Here is an 18523-nt window from a genome sequence, read left to right on the forward strand (position 1 = left end):
AAAGTGTTTGTGTTAAAGGAACACTCCACTTTTTTGAAAATTAAATTTTTGAAAAGCTAATTTTCCAGCTCCCCTAGAGTTAAACATATGAGTTTTACTGTTTTGGAATCCATTCAGCTGATCTCCGGGTCTGGCGTTACCACCTTTAGCATAGCTTAGCATAATTCATTGAATTTGATTAGACCATTAGCATCGCGCTAAAAAATAACCAAAGAGTTTCGATATATATACATATTTTTTAAACTTGACTCTTCTGTAGGTAAATCTTGTACTAATACCAACGAAAATTAAAAGTTGCGATTTTCTAGGCCGATATGGCTAGGAAATATACTCTCATTCCGTCATAATATTCAAGGACTTTGCTGCCATAACATGGGTGCAGCAGGCGCAATGATATTACGCAGCGCCCGAAAATAGTCGTGACTGCAACTCTGCAACTACACAAACTTAGTGCCGGTCAGATTGAAAGTTACCTAGCTAGGGACTTATTTCGGGCACTGCGTAATATCATTGCGCCGGCTGCACCCATGGTAAGGCAGCAAAGTTCCTTGAATGAAAGTATAGTTCCTAGCCAAATCAGCTAAGAAAATTGCAACCTTTAATTGTCCGTCATTCTTGGTACACAATGTAACTACAGAAGAGTCAAGTTTTAAATACGTTTTAAAAAAATATCAAAACTATTTGGTCATTTTTGAGCGAGATGCTAACAGTCTAATCAGATTCAATGAATTATGCTAAGCTATGCTAAAAGTAGTACTGCCAGACCCGGAGATCGGCTGAATGGATTCCAAAAAGGGTAAAACACATACACTCTCAGAAATAAAGGTACAAAACTGTACCTTTTCTGTCACTGGGGCTGTACCCTAAGTTTCCATTTGGTACCTTTACATGAATAAAAAACAGAATACAATTTGGGTAGATTACCGTACCTTTATGACATTGTTAGAAAGAAGTCAAAATATGTACCCTAGCTGTCAGTGGGGCAGCACCCTTTAAAAAGGTAATTGAATGGAACATTAGGTACAGATATGTAAACATTTAGTACCAATATGTACCTAAGAAATACTAATATGTATTTTTGAGGTACTAATAAACTCTCTTTGGTCCCAGTATGTACTAAAGTGAGGTACTAAAATGAAATCCTTAGATTCAAAGCTGTACTTTTTGAAAGGGTACAGTTTTGTACCTTTATTTCTGACAGTGTATGTTTAACTCTAGGGGATCTGAAAAATTAGGATATTTGCCAAAAAAAGTGGAGTGTTCCTTTAAAACAGAGAAAGAAAAACAACAGCTGCAAGACAAATCAGAGATCCAGAGGTCAGTTAACTTCTCTAAAACAGTATGGCACCATAAAATTGAAATGAGCTTCACAAGGTTCTTCAGTTCTGGGTAAATCTTATCCATGTGGCATGTGGATTGGTTGCACATTAACAATTATCCATAAGTTGTTATTTTAAGTGTTGATGATTGTTGAAAGATATACATCCAGATTTCTTTAAAGAAAAAATGAACATTTTTGTCTTTTTGAACTAAATGTCTATAATGGCTTTTTGAACTAAATGTTTAATGTAAACCCATTATTTTAGTAAAAATCTAACTGAAAGTGTCTACTGTATCGAAGTATTTAGGGATTACACTCATGCATTTACCAACACATTTTTTATTTTATGCTTTTTTTTAGAGTTTATTGATCACCTGATTGAACTCTGTTTGATCCAGTATAAGGGGTCTGTTTAAGTTAACCTATACATTTAATTTACTCTCACAGTCAAAAACCAATAAAGTACAGGGGAAGTGGGTAGAGAGTCTGTTAAATCAATCTTACCAAATTATATTTAGATCCTGCTTCTGTGGGACAGTGAAAATCAATGCTGGAGGAAAAACTTTTTCTCACTTCATTTGCATGAACACACAGAACTAGAAACCTGTCAAACAAAAAATTAAGCATTGGGTAATGTTAAAATGTAGGGTTAGTGCTTACTGTATATGAAAATGTACATTTGATTATACTTTAGAAACACTGAAATCACAAAGCCCATAATTTTTTTGTCATGTTAGAAGAGCTTTTTTGGGAGAGAGTGATAATGTGGGTTATGGGTTGGCCGCCTATTCAATTTGTTACAGAAATAATGGTTTAAAGTCACAGTTGAATGATTATTCTGTGCTGCTAGATACAGACATGATACCAAACACTTCCTAACAAAGGAAAAGATTCTAGAATTGACTTGAATGCAATGATTAAGATGATAATATTTGTTTGTGGTGAATATGATATGATAGGCAGATGCTATATTGATGTCTGTCACAATGATCTTATTATCCTTATGGCTCATATTTTGGAAGATACAGGAAAACATGTTTGCGAAATTGATATTCATGTTGAATCGTAATCTGTTTATGCATATATTAATCCAATCACCACGGTTTACCCTTGAGTGTATGACCTGTCTGATATATCTTAGTCTGCATTAACATTCATTGGAAATGGCTGTGTCTATAGCTCCTGTTGCTCCAAAATTTAATATATTGCATTTGTCTGTGAAACAGGATGCGGCCATAGGCGAAATAAATGATTTTTGGTGTTTATGTATAATAACCCTGTATAAAGTCTTTGTTTAATTTCATTGGTGAAATCAAAACCGCTCATTTTATTTACTTAACATTCAATTACCGTATTAAGTGCACTTTCGATCTATACAAGTTAACTAACATTTCATCTTTCCACTACATCCCTTGCATGAAAACGGAAACACGGTTGTTCTGAATAGCAAATTTGAAGCCATAACGCAATAATGGAGACCTTGGTTTGATCTGTACAGAGATCTCATACATTCTAAAATGTATTTTGTTTCACATGAAACCGAATTAGTGTTGTTATCAGTAAAGTATCCATTCATTTCAGGGTGCAATAAGAATAATATTTCGCAAATTTCATTCTCGGGCACAAGCAAAGCTTCAACTGTTGAAATTGACACGCATGCAATATTTACAATAGCAATCCCTCTGTTTTCCTCCACCAATAACCGGCACGCAGCTGGGTCACCAAAAACTTCAATGCAAGTCACCAACCCTCACACCAGGTCTTTGTAAACCATAGGTGAGCGGTTTTGAGATCAGATGCTAAATGCATGTCTTTTGTCCATGTCCGTTGGTCACAGCTGGTGTGCTCTTTCTGATGGATGTCATGCGAATGGCAGTGGTGCTCTGGAGGTAACTGCTGTTGCGCTCTTGTAATTTGCGGCGTCTGCACATCAGCTGGTTGTTGAAGTGCCTGCGGAAGCTCTCGCTCAGCAGGTACAGGGCGAAAGGGTTCACGCAGGAGCTGGAGAAACTCAACACGCGCGCCACCAGCGTGATGATGAGGTGTGACAGTGATGAGTCGATTTGCAGATAGTTGAAGGAGCGGTACATGTAGAGAACGTGGTTAGGGAACCAGCACAGCACGAAGAGGCCCACGAACACCAGGACAATCTTGGCTAGACGCTTTCTGGTTTCCGTCTTTGAAAAGATAAGTGAGATAGAGAAAAATATGACTGATGAGACCGGTCAATAACGCATGAGGCGCATACCAGATGTGTAAAAAGTCAATAAACATGCATGCAAGTTCAGCAGTTGATTTGTTGCTCTGAACTCCCCAAAAGATTGATTGTCATACTGGAATCTATTTGTTGTCTTGCAGACCATGAATGTGTTGTGGTTTGCAATTCCTGTTTTACCCGTATTGGTTTGTGCTTTGAATTTCATTTTGATTCAGATTTACTGTTTTTTTTTCAGTTACATTTATTATTTATATATCAAAAGCAACTTTTAATGCTTTCAAAGCCCACCATTTATGTGTGTTTGCATGTTCAAATAAATGTTATATGAATGCATTGAACAAGATTTGATGTATTCTATGTAAAATGTCTCTTTTTACACTTGAAATGCATATTTACCCATTAACAGAGAAAGATTAAAAGAGTAATAAATAAATGTGGATGTGTTGTCAGGGCCAGGAGAAAGTAAAGAATGCATTGAAACAGCTCATGGGAGGGAATATAAACAGGAATATCTGTCATACTTAAGGACTATTGGCACAATGTTAAACTGGCTGTTCACAGCCCAGCGCAAGATAAAATACTACAGTATGTAAAAACTGCCAATGAAGAGGTTCCCCTCAGATCAGGTAAGACTGGTTTTACTCTAGCTCTTAAAATGTGTTTGGTTGGAGGAATCTCATCATCGATCTGCATTAAATGACTAATGAAACTTTAAAGAGCAGCTGTTATTTCATTGAAAGATGGATAGTTCTGGTTCTGGATGTTGATTGTCACATTTGGCAGATCATTTGTTTTGTTGTAGGAAAGTTGTTACTGTTTAAATGGATTATATCTTTTTTTAAAGGATTAGTCCATTTTCTTAAAAAAAAAAATCCAGATAATTTACTCACCACCATGTCATCCAAAATGTTGATGTCTTTCTTTGTTCAGTCGAGAAGAAATTATGTTTTTTGAGGAAAACATTCCAGGATTTTTCAAATTTTAATGGACTTTAATGGAACCCAACACTTTACACTTAATGACGGGCTACATACATGTTGACAAACTTCGCATTGAGTGCCCTCGAAAAAGAAGTCACTGCATCTTTTCAGTTAATCTTATACACCCCTGCACCACTTTTATATATAGTTAATCTATTTATGTTTTACTAGCATGTTTTTCATGCACCTAAACATATGATATGATCTATACCTGTACCAAGTGTGCCACACAAGCCCTGAAAAGTGAAGCCAAAATGTCTCGATCGCCCCCCATAGACCACGCCTCCCCCATGTTATTCGATAGGACTTGAGTCCAACTAAACAATTAAATTACACTTCAGTTATCTTTTTCCCGAAGCTGGTTTCTGTCATTTACTGTAGTTTTTATCATGCTGATGTAAATTCAAGTGTTTGCTTTTAGTTATTTAATGCTATTAAAACAGTGGTGTCACGTTATTATTGACAGCTGTGATATGTGCATTCTGCGAGAGCGAGGGCGGGGCCTTGATTTCACGGTTTTACTTCCTGCTCACTACTGCGCAGGACTGGTCCCGAAATCGCTACTGCGCAGACTCAAGACCCGAGATGTCAGCGCCGTATCAGGACACTGGTGGCTTCACTTTTCACCAATGGGAGAGAGTGAATTGGCGTCGTCCATCTTTTTTTACAGTCTATGATCTATACTGATATACCTAGTATATCCCAGCTAATAAATGTAGTCTTAATTTGTGTGGTCAATTTGAATTTGAAAGTCAATCTGCATCTAATCTAGCTAAATTATTCAATATAAGTCATTTTAGGATGCCAAAGTCACGTTTAATCATATCAAATGTATTTTACCAACAACAAAATTGTGGCCAGTAAAAATGCTAAGTGGCTGTTAACTGGAAAACAACTAGCCACTTTGGCTGGTGAGAAAAAAAGTTAATGTCAAGACCTGGTTGTATCTCTGACAAATATTGTCCTTTCCTAAAAGGCCACAAATCAATAAAAGCTTATTTATTCATCTTTAAGATGATGTATAAATCTCAATTTAAAAAAATGACCCGTATAATTGGTTTTGTGGTTACAAATGGTATTTCGAGGCTGCCTTGTCATCGTTGTTGTATACACTACCAAAAAAATGGTTCCTGGCTGTCACTGAGGCGGTACCCTTTCAAAGAGTACACCTTCATATTATTACCTCAAACCTACATATTGGTACCAAACATATATTTACCTAAATGGTATATTACGACCTTTTATTTGATGTATGTAGTTTATTTTATATGTTCAAATATGTTCTTCTATCTTAAAGACTGTCATAAATGAAGTTTTGTAGTATCTTATATGAACTGGAATATGGTATTATATAACAATATAGGCCTATTTTAACAACATGTGAACCTGTTTGTGCAATCCAAACTAAAGTCTCATATCTAATAATGATATTAGGAACATTAAAGTACGAATTCACTCATTGATTTCACATTGATTTAAATCTCTGACATGACCTTACTCTGGACCTTACCTAACTGTTTTGTCCTATTTTCTTACAATTTTTTCCTCAGTTTAGGATTAGATTGACATAAAATGACATCCTTACCCAAACCCAACTCTAACCCTAATGCCAGGCGACAATGGTAAATCATAAAATATAAAAAATTATTCACGAAAAAAAGGTTTAATCCAATACTTAAAGTGTTTTCCTAACGCATAACACCAAATCTAACCCTAAACCGAAGCGTCAATGGTTTGAAAATAGGACAAAACATTTAAATAAAAAATTTGTGACGATGACACGTAAACAAAAATGTGTGACATGCAAAAAGGAGGAAAATAGTGTCAGTGTCACGGAAAAGACTTTAAAATTTACGTGACTATAGGTACATAATTTCATGATACAGGGTTGAAATATTGGTACCTCTAAGGTGCACGCTGGTACCATATGTGTACCTAAATGGGACATACTGTAATATAACTTTTTAAAAAGGTACCATCCCGTTTGTACCTTTTTTCGGAGTGTGTATTTATAAAATAAAAGATCATGGCAGCATCTTGTTATCTTCAATATTTAAAACATATTTCCTGTAAAATGTGCTATGCCTATTAAAGACCTTGTTTTCGAATATATACGATTTGCATTCTGCCAAGTAATCATCACACTGAAGCTCTCACCTGTCTTTTGGAGTGCTCGCTAATCTCGCCAGGCATATCATGAGCACTCTTGATAAGTGTCTTTGCGATGTGATAGTAGTAGACAGAGATAATGCTCAGAGGAATGAGAAAGTAGACGAGGAAAATCATAATTGAGTGAATCTTGGGGTGCATCTCATTGGAGCGTGGATACGGCACACAGGCGGTGAATGTCGTGTTCTTGTCAGGCATGTGAACCACTTGAGAAAAGACAGCCTCAGGTACGGCCAGCAGGACTGAGATTATCCATATAGCGATGGCCTTCAAACAGGTCCAGAATACTGCGCCGGAGCTCTGGATGTCCATAGGGTTCACAATAGCTTTGTGTCTGAGGGGAACATATGAGAAGAATTGTCATCACACAGATTGCTGTTCCTTTCATCCAGGCTGTGGCTGGATGAAAGGGAAAATTGGCTTGTTTATCATCAATTTATATTGTCATTGCTTGGGGGGAAACACCATGGCCTCTTATCTTAAGTCAGAATTGATTCTATGCTAAGGTTTATCCTTGAGGTTGTGCAAAGATGTGTATTGTTTTTTTTATGTCACACCTGGTTGTTGGACTTTTATTTATTGCTATGTTATGAATGAAATGACAACAGTTTTAAGAGTAAAGACAAAAGGAAGGCTAAAACATTTTTAACATAGTTTCTGTTGCTTCAGTTTCATTCTATGATCAGTGGCAGCCGGTGACTTCTTTTTTCGAGGGCGCAAAAAAGTGTCAAGTTCATCACAACATGTACTGTATGTATCCCGTCATGTTTGTTGTTCGTAATTTCAAAATATGTGTTCTGCACGTCATGTGAACCTATGTGCATCACATGTCTTGTAAAAATAAGTGCCTGCTGCAGATGCGTCTAAAGGGTTTATGAGTTTACTGTTAAGGGAGTGTCTTGCGTGTATTTTGTGAACGTGAGCGTCTCTTTTATCATAAACAGTTTTGACGCGTGTGCAGCAGGCAATTATTTTGACAAAACACGTGATGTACATGGTTCGCATGATGCAATAGCAGCCAAGTCACACGAAAAATTACGTACCTATAGTCACATAATTTTTTATTATTTTTCGTGATACTGTCACAAATTTCCGTGTTTTTTCGTGATCGTTTCACAAATTTCTGTATATTTGTCATTGTCACAAACCGAAGCGAAAATGGTTTGAAAAAAGGAAAAAAGCAGTTGAGTAACCAATACGTGACAATGACACATAAACAGAAATTTGTGATACGATCACGAAAAAACGCAGTATCATGAAAAATAATAATTTTGTGACAGTATCACAAAAAAGAATAAAAGAATTATGTGACTAATAGGTACGTAATTTCGTGAGACTGGGTAGGCAATAAACACATATTTTGAAAACACAAGCAAGACACATGACACTCCGAACACTAATTTTGAATTTGCCACGAGCCGCCGCTGTCTTTGATTGGTAATAAAATTACTGTAAAATCCTAGGGATACATTTTCATTATTAGATGAGCTTATTATGTGCCATCTTTGAAGAATTTAATTACTCCGGCAACACTGTTGTAATAGGAAAATACACACTTGTGAATTTGCAAATATTTGCATAATTTGTTATATTATCGTTTGCTAAAATATTAAAAACAAAAAGCATGATGTTCCCTACAAAAGCTTTGGGACTCTCTAAATTAAAAAAAAAAAATATATATTTTACATTTTAAAGTCATTTGGAATATAATAACTAAAGTTTACTTTTAAAAAATAGTATCAGTATAACACTTTCTATTTTAGCATTGCAGAATTTCTAGTTTCAAAAAACTAAGATACAATTTAATTTATGTACTTAAGGGTTTAATCTTCTCTTTAAAGGTCTTAAAATTTTGTGAGCATGTGTAACTGCAGATTTTATTAACATCTTCTTCTTTTAAGATTTTTTGCATCATCCATAAATAAAACATTTTCGTAAACATAAAAAATGTACACTGGAGTTTGAAAATACAACTCTGAAACTATTTAAAAGTTATAAATGCCTCAACTCCATGTTGATCACTTCCTATTTGTCATCATCAATATGGTAAATGGAAATCTCATGACTTTATCCCTACCCAGACTTCTCTGCTCCACCATGCTGCACTGATAAGCTTGCTCTTTCCTCTCAAAATGAACACAAACCGACCACCCTGAGGCAAGGGTCAGTGGAGGAGCGCCACCACTACAGTTTGGTTTTTGAAGAAAGAGCTAAACTGACTGGCATGCAGATGTGCTTCATTGTATGTCACACTTGACTGTGAATGTTGAATAAGCATTATTCAGATTACAGTCAACATTCATTTACGTTTATGCAATTTGGTTGATGCCTTAATCTAAAGCAACTTCATACAAAGTGCATTCAAGCACAAGGCAGAGCTTATTATTTTACTATTCACTGTGATCGGTCACAGTCATTATCATATTGATTACATTTAGCATTGCAATTCTCTTTTTAAGAAAGGTAACTGTTAAGGTAGACTACAAATCAATAAAAGAAATGTGATTGGACCCCAGGGTCTTAATGACTGTGGCATAAATGAACTTTTAGGTGCCCCGAACAACAAACAGATCATTGAGAAGAAACACAGATCAGACTTGAAAAGGTCATTTGCTTTAGTCAAGCCCCCTTAGCATAAAGTAGGTAAGTATTTGACAGACAGACCACTGCTCATCTTCACCACAGAGAGCCAGCGACATGAATTATAATGATATATTTCACAGACATGCAGCCAAAAATGAGACTGTCGAAATTAATAACATTAGGTTGCCAATCATCATTTAGGATTTGATGCACTGCAATCTGGAAAGGAAAATCTGCAGATACTACAAACTTTCAGGAGCCCTTTCAAAATTAAAATATTTAAGAATTACTGTATGTGCATGATATGGTTTAAAACATATAAGCACAAGTCTTTAACATTGTTACTTATCTTTACCAATGATGTGTCTCTTTCATTTACAGCAGCCTTTCGGTTATGAAAGCACTGCATTTCTTTAATAAAATTCACTGCGGTGTAAATAAATCAGAATAATGATGTCCAGGCAGGCTCTAAAGATATATCCTAGCCTTCAAAACAATATTTATACGTATGAAAAAAATCAAAACAACAGCCTAATAAATGATTCATTATTTGTGGTCAAGCACACCTAACACCATCCCGAGCTGCATTTTTCATGCTGGGAAATCTGTCTGTGAGCCATGGATGAGATTTAACATAAAACCTCTGTAGGCGGTTCAATGCCAAGTCCAGTAATACCTAAAGCTTTAAGATTATTTTCTTGGTGAATAAAAGTATTTACATGAGCTACAGGTGCTCCAATCTTAATTATAAAGGTGCTTGAAGGGTTCTTCAAAGCGATGCCATTGAGGAATAAATGAGGAAGAGTTTTTTTTTACCATCTTTTATAGTCTGTAAAACCTTTCTCCACTACAAAAATCATTGTGAGCAACATAAAGGTTCTGTATATGTTAAAGGTTCTTTATGGAACCACACAGCCTGACAAGGAACCCTTTATTTTAAGAGTGTAAATGTGGACTTTTGCAGTGCTTATAAGAAAATTATTAACAGACATACCATTTTTTTAACATTATATACAGATACATTCATACTTTGTTGAGTGGCATAACATGGTGAAATTATTTGCAAAGTCAACGTGGCAGTGCTTGCAATTGATTCATGACTTCATTTCTTGCCTTACCTGTCTGCGCTCAGTGCCGTGAGAGTAAAGACAGAGACTCCGACCGAGGTGAGCTGAATCACCGGAATCATCTTACAAGCCACGGTCCCGAAGATCCACTCCTCGTAAAAATACCGGAACGCGTCCACCGGCACACAAGTGACCAAAAGCAAAATATCTCCAACGGCCAAGCTAGAAATGAAAATGTTGGGGACGCTTCGCATCGCGCTGGTGGTGATGAATATTTTTACAAGTGTGATGTTGCCCAACAAACCAATCGTTATTATAAGTATGTACACCGACGGTATAACGCATCGGATGATGAAATGTACCGTTTCCCCTTCATCTGACGTCCAATCGTCTGTGGAGTTCTCATAGACTGAGCTATTCTCAGAGAAAGAGATGTTCTTCAAAGTGTTATCCATATTTCGGTTTAGTGGTTATAATTGAAAGAAGTTGACGAAAAGGGTCTTAAAAGTTTCCCGGGTGGGAGAGAGGCGCTGTCCGACAAACTTAGTGCTGAAATGAGCGTCGCATCCAGCTGCCTAAAGTTGACTGCCTTCTTTGACAGACAGGAGTAGTGGGAGGGGGGAACACCTCAATGCGCACAGTGTTACAGAGAGCAGAACCAAGACCAGTCTGCATTAGCTTCAGTCTATCTATCTATCTATCTATCTATCTATCTATCTATCTATCTATCTATCTATCTATCTATCTATCTATCTATCTATCTTTGCTCATTTGGCAGACGCTTTTTTCCAAATGTATCCCTTCGAGGTATTTTGATCAAATAACGCGTTCGCTGTGAATTGAACCTATACATGTATGACCTTTGCGCTTCGGACGCAGTTCTCTACCAAATGCGCTACAGAACTCCATCCATGTTATACTGGTTTTAAAATTTACATTTAAATACTTCAACTGAAATGGTTCATAATTGTGTTATGATCTGCAGTCTCTCAACGTCAGTGGCTCAAACAGGGATTTTTTCAGGTTCTGCTTTTGTCCTCACTCTTATCGGGGATCGACTGGAGCTCTTTCACACAGGGGGATTTACTGAGGAAAGAATTCCAATAAATACGTAATCAGGAAACCAGCTGGGTCTGGACAATTGGATTGGGAAAACAGGTGTTTGTGTGAAAGAAAAAAGAGGCTCCTTTGCAAACATCTGGAACATGACGCTGTACAGAATATAGTAATACATAATTGTAGTTATTTTATCATCAAATAGTTATGTTTTCATTCTAATCTGCTTGTTTTAAAATGCTCACATGACAAAACAGAGCAACAGACATTAATCTAATTGAAAGTGTCTGATCAAGGTTTTAAGTTCTCCATGGATCTTCAGTCGGAAATTATTGGTCCTGGTGTCAGGTAACAATATTAAAATATATTTAAACATATTTTAATACACAAATAATTTATAGCAAATGCTTTATTTTGGTCTGTATTGCCTGATTTTGATCTCTACATTATTGCATAACGCATCTAAATATTTTTTAAACTCTCATCGAGACTAAATTCAACTGCTGGCCACTTATTCAGGAATGATACTCAATTTTCCCATTGAGTTCTAACAGCTCAACCAAGGTAACAATCAAATTCCCAACATGACATGAGCCTCGGGCTATATACTTGAATGTGCTTCGGACTACAAATCTATCTAACGTCTATCTTACATTTTCACTCTTTCTGTCTCTCTAGAAATGTATTGACATTGTATACATGATACTTTACTCCTGTACTACTTCCCACATTATTTTGTGTTTTTTTCCTAGTCTTTAAACTATTACCCTGCATTTATTTGTGTGCATCTTTAAATTTGCCAATATAAAATGTTTTCTGTGGATGTAACTGTTGCGTCTGGTGAGGTCGTAATTGTTACTGCACGCACCGTGTTAATTTCATATGTTGATTTAGTGACCTCTGCTGGCATTTATGACACTGATGATGTCACAATTTTATTCAAAAATTATGAGCAATTGAATATATTACACAAATCGCAAACCACATTTTACACGTGAAAACTATTTATGATAAAAAAATCATATAGTCTACTTGTAATGCATTCGATTTATGGCTATTATTATTATTTTTAAATATACAAATAATTCACAAATTACAAAGTTGTCTTACCACATCCTAAAGAAAGGTGAAACTGTAATCCCTGGCCTATATTATGATATTATGAAACTAACTTTATACAAGACTAAACCAGAAAAACGGGGAATTTGAATATTTAGTCGATTTTGTGATGAACGAAAATGTATAGCCTATATATTAATGTAACAACATGTCTATTATATAGCATTATACTAATAATATAGCCTATATGGCAAAACTAAAGGAGCCTTTAGGGCATTAACAAAAGTCAACGTCTTCTATGAAGAATCACTTTGGTTGACAACTACAGTATGCGTGCGCGTGCGTCACGTGCGCACTGACCATTTGACAAGCTCGCCTCGGTGCTCTTATTGCGGTAAATAACATCTCTGTGTTTTTATGATCTATTCTCTAGTGGGTTTCTTTCATGTCCTGACTGTTTGCTCTCTGGTTTATGACTGGGAAAAGCGTGGCGTTAGAAAGGCGCCCCCATCATGCCGCTTTTTCAGCACCTCCATCAGTCACATGAGCGCACGACCTCGGGTCTGATTTAAGAAGGGGGATGAACAACACTCCGCCTGGATTACGGTTGGTGTGTGGACTCTTAATACACAATTTTAAGTTTTTTAAATGTTTCTTAAGCTCTAACTCATGCATGCTGTAGTTTAGAGAGTATAAGTTTAGAGTCACTTTCAGCTGGCCTGCTGTCTTTACAGTAAGTTAAAAATATATAATCTCTATAATATATAGTATATATTGTAATTATATAATGAAGACACTTTTTACGTAATACATATACTTTGACAACTGTGCATAATAAAATCAGTAATATAATGTATGGAAACTGCATTAAATATATCTTTACTGAACCATAATGCATTGTTGCTTTGAGTTTCCAAGTAAGAATTAAGGTGTAGTAGGAAAATGTTAAATAATTTGAACTTGATTTTTGTTTACCGTTATGTAATTTGTCCTGTCTGACAATTGTATTTGTTGCATGTTTGCTCTACTCAATTGTTAGTTACAAGAGTTGTTTTTGCTGACATAGTTGAATAGGGATTAACCTATTGGCTGACCACGTGTCCTTTGGCCTTTGTTTTGTCTTTTTGTTTATTGTTTGTATTTTCACTTAGTGAGTAAGGCAATGCGGATAAAAGCGAAATATGCATGGACAGGGAGTTTCGAAAGCGACAGGTCATTCAGAGGTTCAGAATTGCCATCAGCCTGTGCCTGTGGCTAGAAGATTGGCAATGATGGTGTCAAGTAATCATGCTTTGCATTATCCAGAATTTTAAATTATGCCCTACATCATAAACTTTTTATGAGAGATGTGAATGTTGGAAATATAAAGTTGTAATAAAATAAAGTTTGACTTTTAGGACTTTATTGATTTGTGGGCATTGATAGTCCCAAAACCGTTTGTATCCGTGTGCTTGGTGCATTTCATTTGCATCCTGTTAAAACTGTAAATTTCATTGCATATTTCAGCTCAGGCCTCCAACAGTGATAGGTCAGTTTCACACACTGTTTTTCGGCTCTGTGCGTACGTTTTTCCTTGGGGTCCTTGGATTCGCTGTCTATGGCAATGAGGCTCTGCACTTCAGCTGTATCCCATACAGAAGGGAACTAAACCTCTACTGTTACAACCAGTTCAGGCCTATAACACCTCAGGTATGTATTTGTTTATATAGTAAAAAAACAAATATATGAAATGATGTTTTATGGACTACAATCTGTGATTAATAATCAATGACAAGATGAAAAACATCAACAAACTTTCAGTAAAATTTTAAACAGTGAGCAAATCAGCAACCTACTGCAACACTATAAAAACGTATTTGTAACTTTATAATAAAAAATGTATGCTTTATATAGCTTCTGGAAACTTGAACAAATATAATGTTGTTTTTTCTTGTAGGTGTTTTGGGCATTGCAGCTTGTCACTGTCTTAGTACCTGGAGCTGTTTTCCATCTTTACGCTGCCTGTAAAAACATAGACCAAGAGCAGATTCTCCAACGGCCGGTTTCCACAGTCTTCTACATCATTTCTGTCCTATTAAGAATCATTTTGGAAGTCTTAGCATTTTGGCTTCAACGTCATCTTTTTGGTTTCCTGGTTAATCCCATTTACATGTGCGATGCCAGTGCCATAGCAAAGATATTCAACATCACAAAGTGTATGGTCCCTGAACACTTTGAGAAGACCATCTTCCTCAGTGCAATGTATACTTTCACCATCATCACAATACTCCTCTGCATCGCTGAAGTTTTTGAGATCCTATTTCGAAGACTAGGTTATTTAAACCAGCCAACGACTTGAGAATGTTAAAGGGATAGTTCACCCAAAAGCAGAAAATCCTGTTAATATTTATTCAGCCTCATGTTGTTCCAAACCTGCATGAGTTTTTTGATAAATGATGGTAAGCACACAGATGACGGTACCCATTGACTTCCACAGCATTTGCTTTTCCTATTTTAGAAGTTAACTGTGTGGTTACCATGATTTATCAAAATATCTTCTTTGTGTTTAACATAATAAACTCAAATCGGTTTTAAATAACATTAAGAAGAGTAAATGAAGACCGAATTTTCATTTTTGGGTGAACTATTCCTTTAATTTTAATGATGCTTCCCCAGTGTTTATTTTTTATTATTGAGTCTCTGAATGACAAAAAGGACATTAACACATACCTCTCATTTTCTGTTCGATTATTTGCTGTTCCTTTTTGATTTGTTTTAAACAAAGCTGTCAAAGGAGTCAATCATTTCAATGGCTATATCTGAATATTTGAAGTCTAGGGGGTCCACCTCTCTAGCAATGGAAACCATAAAGTATATTTAGTTTTTAATTGACTTATATATTAATAAGACAAAACCACATTTGCCTAATTAATCCTTATGCAGTATTGATTCCATAAAAAAATATGTACTTTATATGAAAGTACTACAGTATGCTATGCACATTTCAAGTACTATTTTGGTTGTTTTATTGAAACTTGACTAATGATTGATTTTCCCCGTAAGAGACAAAGGTATAAGTACATTCAAGCGATTAATACTGTCGGAGATCATTATTAATTAGCCTATTTGGTCAAATCCATGCACATTGATTATACCATTGATTTCCATATAGTTTGTATACAATACAGGGTTTGTTGTATTTTTATCTTTACATTTTATCAGACATCCATCCAACTTTTGTTATTATTCTCAGCAACGCGTTTCATCTCAGGTACAAAATGGCACACTGTGAACTATTATTTTGTGTTTACTTTTGTGAATAGTGGATTAAAAAACATCTGAGGAGGAACAGTTTGTCTTTGGTTGCCATTCTGCAGCTGCCTTAGTAATAACTTTTATGCTAAAAATAAATAAAACAAATGATGCTAAATACTACTTAAAGTTCATAATCAGGGGAACCATTGTAGTGCTAAACAGCACCTCTGTAGAACCATAAATGGTGCTAAAGCATGACTATACACTACTTATGGTTCAACATAGCAACCATATTGGTTTTACACAGGTGCTACACAGGTTCTTGATTAGCACTAAAAAATGGTTCCCTGCTTATTATTTAGCACCAATATTTGTGTATGTTGGAAGATCTGACTGTTTATTGGGTTTTGTTGATGACATTTATGAGATCATTATGCATGAAAATCTTCAGGCATAATAGTCTGTGCATATATATTAACTATAATGTATTATCAGTCTATTTTGTATAAAGGAATTCATATTCAGAACAGATCTGTTGTCTGGCAACCTGATACAATACATTTCTAATGTTTGTGAAGTTTCTGATTTAAGTAAAAAACAACTTACAGTTTATTTTGAGATTACACATATTGCGAGATGAAATAGAATGTAAAAATAATAAAAAAAAGGAACAATTTTTGGATAACGGTAATGGAAACAAAAGTGCCATTTTATGGCAATACAGTAGGATTAACAAAACTGATTTATCATATGGCTTTGTTAGTATTTAGTATAATATATAATCTTATAATTTATAACTTTAAATTTAGCTAAAGTACACACTGTAAATGTGTCAATTTAAAATAAACAAAGGTCTTTATTACACAATATTTACAGAATTTATATCATTTTTATTTCTGAAATTTGATTCTATAGAGTGATCATATCTCTATGCAGATGTACATTACAAAGAGCAAAAAATAAAGCAAAAGAACATAGTTACTATTTAGTACTATAGTTAAAAATTATATAAAAGCCAATACTATAAAATACTAAATACTATAATAAAGCCATATCTATTTAATTGTAAGAGCATCTTTACAGTGTCACTACCCTCCGTACCTATGGAGGTCACTAAAGGCGTGGCTGCGCGTTCTCGCGAAGACGCGGAAGTTGCTGCTTCGCGTGCACCTGTCATCTTTGCTGTTGGTCGGTTTTTGCTTACCAGTAGTCGTAGAAGTTAGTAACAGTGACTTTATTAAGCGATGGCAGCTCCACCACAGCTAAAAGCGATAAATCATTATTTAAGAACAGCGCAGGAACACGATAAAAGAGACCCCGCGGTCGCCTATTACTGTAAGTTTGTAAACATGTCTATTTCTTTTATGTTAGCTATCAGTTACTCAGATAGCTGATCATTTCACTAAACAAACTTGTTATTTACAAATTATATTAGTATAACTTGAATAAAGCAGGTGTAATGGTTAAAACTGTGAAGTGCCTGGTGTTGTTAGAGATTTACCTCAGTGTTTAACTGGCCGTTGTGTGTTTAGCCTGGTTTTTGCTCAGCTTGCTAACATCTGCTTTCATGTACATACATTCACTTTATTAACATACAACGTATACAATATTTACAAGAATATGTAGTTAATTAATGTCAGTGTTCTTGTTATTATAGTTACAATTTTCCATAAACGTATTTTTGTAAAAACCGGTTTAGCAACAAATGTAGCAATAGTGGCTAATGGCTTGTTTGGAAACATTTGGCTGAAACTTCACTACATCATAAGCATATCACAGATAGTTTCACGTGGTGGACAATTCAGTCCGGCTAAGATTTATAATTGAAATGTTGTTCGTAATACATTAAGGGTGCTATTGTGTTTGTATTGCAAGGCAAATAAAAAAGTTGGCTAGATGTAGATGCTGTTATTGTTCAGATAGCTGCTGAATCATTTCAGAGACATTTTTGTGCGATGACATCACTTTTAAAGGAGTATACTGCAGTGCAGTTGCTTTTATACTTAGTAGGGAAAGGTCAGGGTTTGTTGGTAGGGCATTATGGGATGTGGGAAGTTTACAGTAAATTTAGAAATCATAATGTAGTTTGACAGAAGTTTTGTTTGTTGTCAGTATAATGCTGGAAAAGTTAACCCATATGAAAATATGCATTCATCCAGCAGAGTGTCACTTACATAAGTGGTTCTCAAACTTTTTCGGCATGCCCCCCAAAAAAATGTATGACATAAAACATAACTTTTGAATGAACCAAAACTTATTAAAATATACAATGTAGTGCTGTTAGTGACTAGCCTTATTTTTCTGAGGTTTCATTACACAGAATTCATGATAACTTAATGCATTTTATAAAATGTCATAAAACTGGCCCCCAGTTTATGTAATATATTACAGAAAAAATATTTTTACGGTGATGCAGGTAGAATGAGAAATGTAAGATTATTAAAAGATGCAATCTATAAAATGTTATTTATTTTTATATAAAAAATTATAGTTATTGAGCAAGCACATAAATTATCAGTGTTCACTGGTCTCTTTACCTTTCCCTGTTTTGCAACAGAAATCTTATAGTATGATTTATATTATAAATACTTTGATACAATTTCAAAAAGAAATATCACTTGTGATTTGACACCCACATGACCACATCTACGCTCCATTGGTAGTCGCAATCACCGCATTGTGTCGCATCTTAAAGCTTAACTTTCTTTGACATTACAGCAAAAAGATTGTGAAACCACACTGGGTTTTTAACAGTTTTTTTGACGAAACCTCTGTTTTCCACCTTGACATTGATTGACATTAAACTGTTGTCTTATCTAAAATTTAAATGGTTATG

The 18523-nt window shown here is 35.3% G+C and overlaps 3 protein-coding genes across 4 annotated transcripts in view; 2 read left to right on the top strand and 1 right to left on the bottom strand.

Annotated features, from left to right (window-relative positions):
* Positions 1 to 1265: 1265 nt before the first annotated feature.
* Positions 1266 to 10871, bottom strand: nmbr (neuromedin B receptor). The gene is made up of 3 exons (XM_065256665.2): positions 10390 to 10871; positions 6677 to 7022; positions 1266 to 3498 (listed from the first exon to the last, which is right to left on the bottom strand). The coding sequence occupies exons 1-3, from the start codon at positions 10791 to 10793 to the stop codon at positions 3121 to 3123; spliced, it is 1128 nt and encodes a 375-aa protein (XP_065112737.1). The 5' UTR covers positions 10794 to 10871; the 3' UTR covers positions 1266 to 3120.
* Positions 10872 to 13033: 2162 nt separating this feature from the next.
* Positions 13034 to 14797, top strand: gje1a (gap junction protein epsilon 1a). The gene is made up of 3 exons (XM_065255728.2): positions 13034 to 13063; positions 13960 to 14142; positions 14390 to 14797. Exons 1-3 carry the CDS (start codon positions 13034 to 13036, stop codon positions 14789 to 14791), a joined length of 615 nt encoding a protein of 204 aa, XP_065111800.1. The 3' UTR covers positions 14792 to 14797.
* A 2036-nt stretch (positions 14798 to 16833) lies between these two features.
* Positions 16834 to 18523, top strand: part of vta1 (vesicle (multivesicular body) trafficking 1) — a 41319-nt gene continuing 39629 nt past the window's right edge. For both annotated transcript variants that reach the window (XM_065256131.2, XM_065256132.2), the window contains exon 1: positions 16834 to 17022. In XM_065256131.2, coding sequence (XP_065112203.2) covers positions 16932 to 17022 — 91 coding nt within the window. In that variant the 5' untranslated portion in view covers positions 16834 to 16931. The remainder of the gene's footprint in view (positions 17023 to 18523) is intronic.

This window comes from Paramisgurnus dabryanus, chromosome 12, assembly GCF_030506205.2.
Source record: "Paramisgurnus dabryanus chromosome 12, PD_genome_1.1, whole genome shotgun sequence".
In the NCBI taxonomy this organism is placed as follows: domain Eukaryota; kingdom Metazoa; phylum Chordata; class Actinopteri; order Cypriniformes; family Cobitidae; genus Paramisgurnus; species Paramisgurnus dabryanus.